This window comes from Electrophorus electricus, chromosome 22 (genome assembly GCF_013358815.1).
Source record: "Electrophorus electricus isolate fEleEle1 chromosome 22, fEleEle1.pri, whole genome shotgun sequence".
NCBI lineage: Eukaryota > Metazoa > Chordata > Actinopteri > Gymnotiformes > Gymnotidae > Electrophorus > Electrophorus electricus.
Genome location: NC_049556.1, coordinates 14,033,979 through 14,037,723, shown reverse-complemented (window position 1 = coordinate 14,037,723; position 3,745 = coordinate 14,033,979). Strand labels below are relative to the sequence as shown.

The following is a 3,745-nucleotide window of genomic DNA, read 5'->3' as shown; positions in this document are numbered from 1 at the left end:
TAACGTAAATAACCACCGGGGTGTTTTATTTTAATGTATGAACCGACTTAGGGCACGAGTAAGGCGTAATAAATACACACATAAATACAAGACAAAACGAACAAAGACAATCCGAGAAGTTAGAAATGGAGGAGCCGTTACAGGAGTGATACTGCAGTGAAACAACTCCAACGCATCCAGGAGACTAATAAAGCCCGTAGACACCAAACTACCTGTCTGGTAAACAACTCAATCATTTACGAAACATTCCAACATGGTGAACGTTGGGACTCTGCGCCGTTCGCTTCAGTGAAATCACACGTAGCTGCAGAGCTCGGACATATGAAGACGAGCTCAGATAAACGTTTAAACGTTAGTGTGACACATCACAACGCACGTAAATATTCGCTCCTCTCTTTCAGACATAAGGAGAGGGAAAGTTTCACCTCTACCCCAAACTTACCTTCTTCTGCCACGCACGGGCCGGGGAATCCGGTAAATGCTAAGGAGAGCGCGAGGAACACGGTGCACCGTACGGGTTGCATCTCAGCCGCGTCACGCTCCCGGGGATGTTTAACAAGTAATAGTCCCTTCACGAGCTGTCAGCTGGGCCGTGTCTCCGCGAGCCCCGCTACCCACATCGATGATGGAAACTCGCTCGCGCTGGCTCAGGCCGTGTCCACGCAGACTCTCGCAGTAAAGTTTTAACTCAGGCACCGTTTTGCAGTTCAGTTGTCCCACATTAAAGTGCTGTAGCGCGCGACGAATACCGCCTGGGTCCGTTCATATTTACGCAATTTAATGGAGTGGCAGCAAACAAAGAAATACAAACTCCGAGAGAGAGGGGGGGTTTCTTTGGTCCTGCTAATCTTCTCTGTACGGAACCTCCTTTTCCAGCGCGTGCTCCGGTGTGCTCTTCACAGAACCAGTCGACAGGCTCGTGCGACCGTACGCTGCACCGAAGATACGCCAGAACGCGACGACGCTGCAGTTTCGCAGGCTGGCACGCGCTCTGCGGTGGTAGTGCTGAACGATCAGCAGCTCCCGAAAATTCCTTAAAAGTTCTTCTTGGCGCTAAAGGTCTAAAATGACCTCCACTTGGCCCATGTGCGTTTCCGAGCCGTGGCGCAGTAGCGTCCCGTTGAAAACAGTCCACAACACAAACAAATAAGTTCAACTCGCCACAAACTTTCTCTCGCGTGCGTTCAGGATAGCGCTGGACACGAGACACGGAGGTCGACGTCCGCGAGTTTCCTCGCATCGGTAGCCCCGCCCACAGCCAAAGTCCAGGGCTGTTATTGGCTAATGTGCCCGTCTGTTTGCCCAAAACCTGAATAAACATAAGCTCCTTTTGGAGGACTTAACATCACGACGAGCTGGGTGACGAGCTTCCTCGAGATCAGGGGTTAAATGTTTAAAACCCTCACGTGACCTGCGTTATTAAAACCCCGTGCTTAGCTGGAACGATGACAGGGGTCCCGCGGAGACCAGCGCAGTTTCCGTTAAAGCTCTCCGGTTTCCACTGCCCCTTCACGCCCCCTGACAACTGAGAAATAAAGCAGACATGTCGCTCGCGCTCTGAACACGCGCGCGCAAGCACGCACGCACAGGTAGGTTTGTTTTTGATGGATTGTAAAGTTGCAGCTCGAGCTTGGCTGCTTTTGCGCTGCAGACACTTTAGAGGTTAGCCTCATCACCGTCACCATCAAGGCCCAGCTTTAGTTATGGATTAATCGATCCTCATGCTCATGCCCGCGGGTTCCTTTGTGCAGACCTAGCCTCTCGGCACCCGCGCGCCTTACAACGTCCGTTCTGTCTCCTTGTCATATTGGACTCATTAAGACGAGTCGATCATAACCTGCTCAGAAATGACACTCATGAACTCAGAAACTCATAAAAGCTCCCTCATAGATCGCTGCTTTCCTCCTTCGTCTAGTCTTTTCCAATTAACCAGTGCGCAGGCGTAATAGTTCTAATTAGCACTATGATGAAGCATGCGCTGTCTCAGTGATGTAGGTACTTGACTTGTAATCGGAAGGTTGCTGGTTCAAGTCTCACCGTTACCACTGTTGGGTCCCTGAACAAGATCCTTAACACTCAATTACTCAAGTTGTACTCTGTCATAATTGTAAGTCGCTTTGGATAAAAGCGTCAGATAAATGCTTGTGCAGGTGTGCTGCCCGCGCAGGTATACTCGTGACTGAGATGGTGGTGTGCGCCCTGGTTTGTGCTTTGCCATCTCACGGCCTTTTAGCAGAGGTCACGCGACTCCGCGCGGTATGTAGGAGTTACCGGGTGGTTTCTCTTCTCGAGCTGGCACAGGCTTTTGATGCCTCGTGAAGCAGCCTTCCTGTCCTCCTTTCTCACGGGAGAAGACGCTGCGTGCCCAGCCGTCGTAAAGGAAAGTGGGGAAGGGTTTCGTTCAAAGGCGTGAAACCGCGTGAAACCGTTTGAGCAGTAGCACGCGAAGCTCCAGTGAGCTTTTTGACGCTGCACGCGCTATTGTTCGCGCGCATGTGGGGGTCGGGTGTCAAGCCCATTAAAGCCTCGTTCAGCAGGTAGTTGTCAGGAAGCACCGGAGGTGACGGCGACTTCGCACACTCACTGTCACGGGGACACAGAGCTCGCTATAACCGTATTGTTTAACATCAAACGACTGCGCGTGTTATTGCGCGAGATGGGAATGACTAGCTCTCTTGTGTGAGCTGAGCTTTGCGTCTGACTCATCAGCTACAAGACAAGTCTGCAGGCTGAGAAGCTCCACCTTCCTGCCGCAAGCGCTTCAGCTCCAGAAGAGCAACGCGCCGGTCTGTGGAAGCCCCAACACTACCACCAGCGTGAGCGCCGCCTAGCGGGCACTGTCGGAATTACACGGATGCCTCATTAGCGGACGTTTTTGGTTTGTGTTCTCTTTCATTAATACAAATGATAGATTATTTTAAACAATACTGACCTTGAAGCCTTTAATGGTGTAGCTTTGCCATATCTCACTGACCCTGTCCTGAGGAGGCCCAGCTGCCTGTACCCATAAAGCTCCTGAATTCTGGAGCAGTCTCATAGGAAATATTAGGAACACAAATATTAGGAGCTAGCAGGGTGGGGCCCGCAGTGTGTGTTTATGTGTCAGGTGGGTGGTAATGGGGCTTGTTTGTATGCAAAGTGTGAGCCAAGTTTCACCAAACCCCCAAAGGCATTGTGTGTGTGTGTGTGCGCGCAGTTTCACCAAATCCTTATGAGACATTGTGTGTGTCTGTGTGTGTGTGTAGAGTTTCACAAAACCCTTATGAGGTATTGCACGAGTCTCACCATGTGTGCATGTGTGAGCCAAGTTTCATCAAAATGTGTGTGTTTGTGTGCTGACCCTGGTAAAGGCCTAGGTACTGTAAAGGTATTGTTCAGGTATTTTAGAGAGTGTTGTTCAGGTATTTTAGAGAGTGTTGTTCAGGTATTTTAGAGAGTGTTGTTCATGTATTTTAAAGAGTGTTGTTCATGTATTTTAGAGAGTGTTGTTCATGTATTTTAGAGAGTGTTGTTCATGTATTTTAGAGTGTTGTTCAGGTATTTTAGAGAGTGTTGTTCATGTATTTTAAAGAGTGTTGTTCATGTATTTTAGAGAGTGTTGTTCATGTATTTTAGAGAGTGTTGTTCAGGTATTTTAGAGAGTGCTGTTCATGTATTTTAGAGAGTGTTGTTCAGGTATTTTAGAGAGTGCTGTTCATGTATTTTAGAGAGTGTTGTTCAGGTATTTTAGAGAGTGTTGTGAGAA

General features: G+C 49.0%; 1 protein-coding gene across 1 annotated transcript in view; it reads right to left on the bottom strand.

The window, feature by feature from the left end:
* ephb4b (eph receptor B4b) overlaps window positions 1–1,321 on the bottom strand; it is a 27,468-nt gene extending 26,147 nt beyond the window's left edge. Inside the window, exon 1 of the mRNA XM_035521308.1 lies at window positions 443–1,321. Within this exon, the coding sequence (XP_035377201.1) occupies window positions 443–524 (82 nt within the window). The 5' untranslated portion in view covers window positions 525–1,321. The remainder of the gene's footprint in view (window positions 1–442) is intronic.
* Window positions 1,322–3,745: the final 2,424 nt, after the last annotated feature.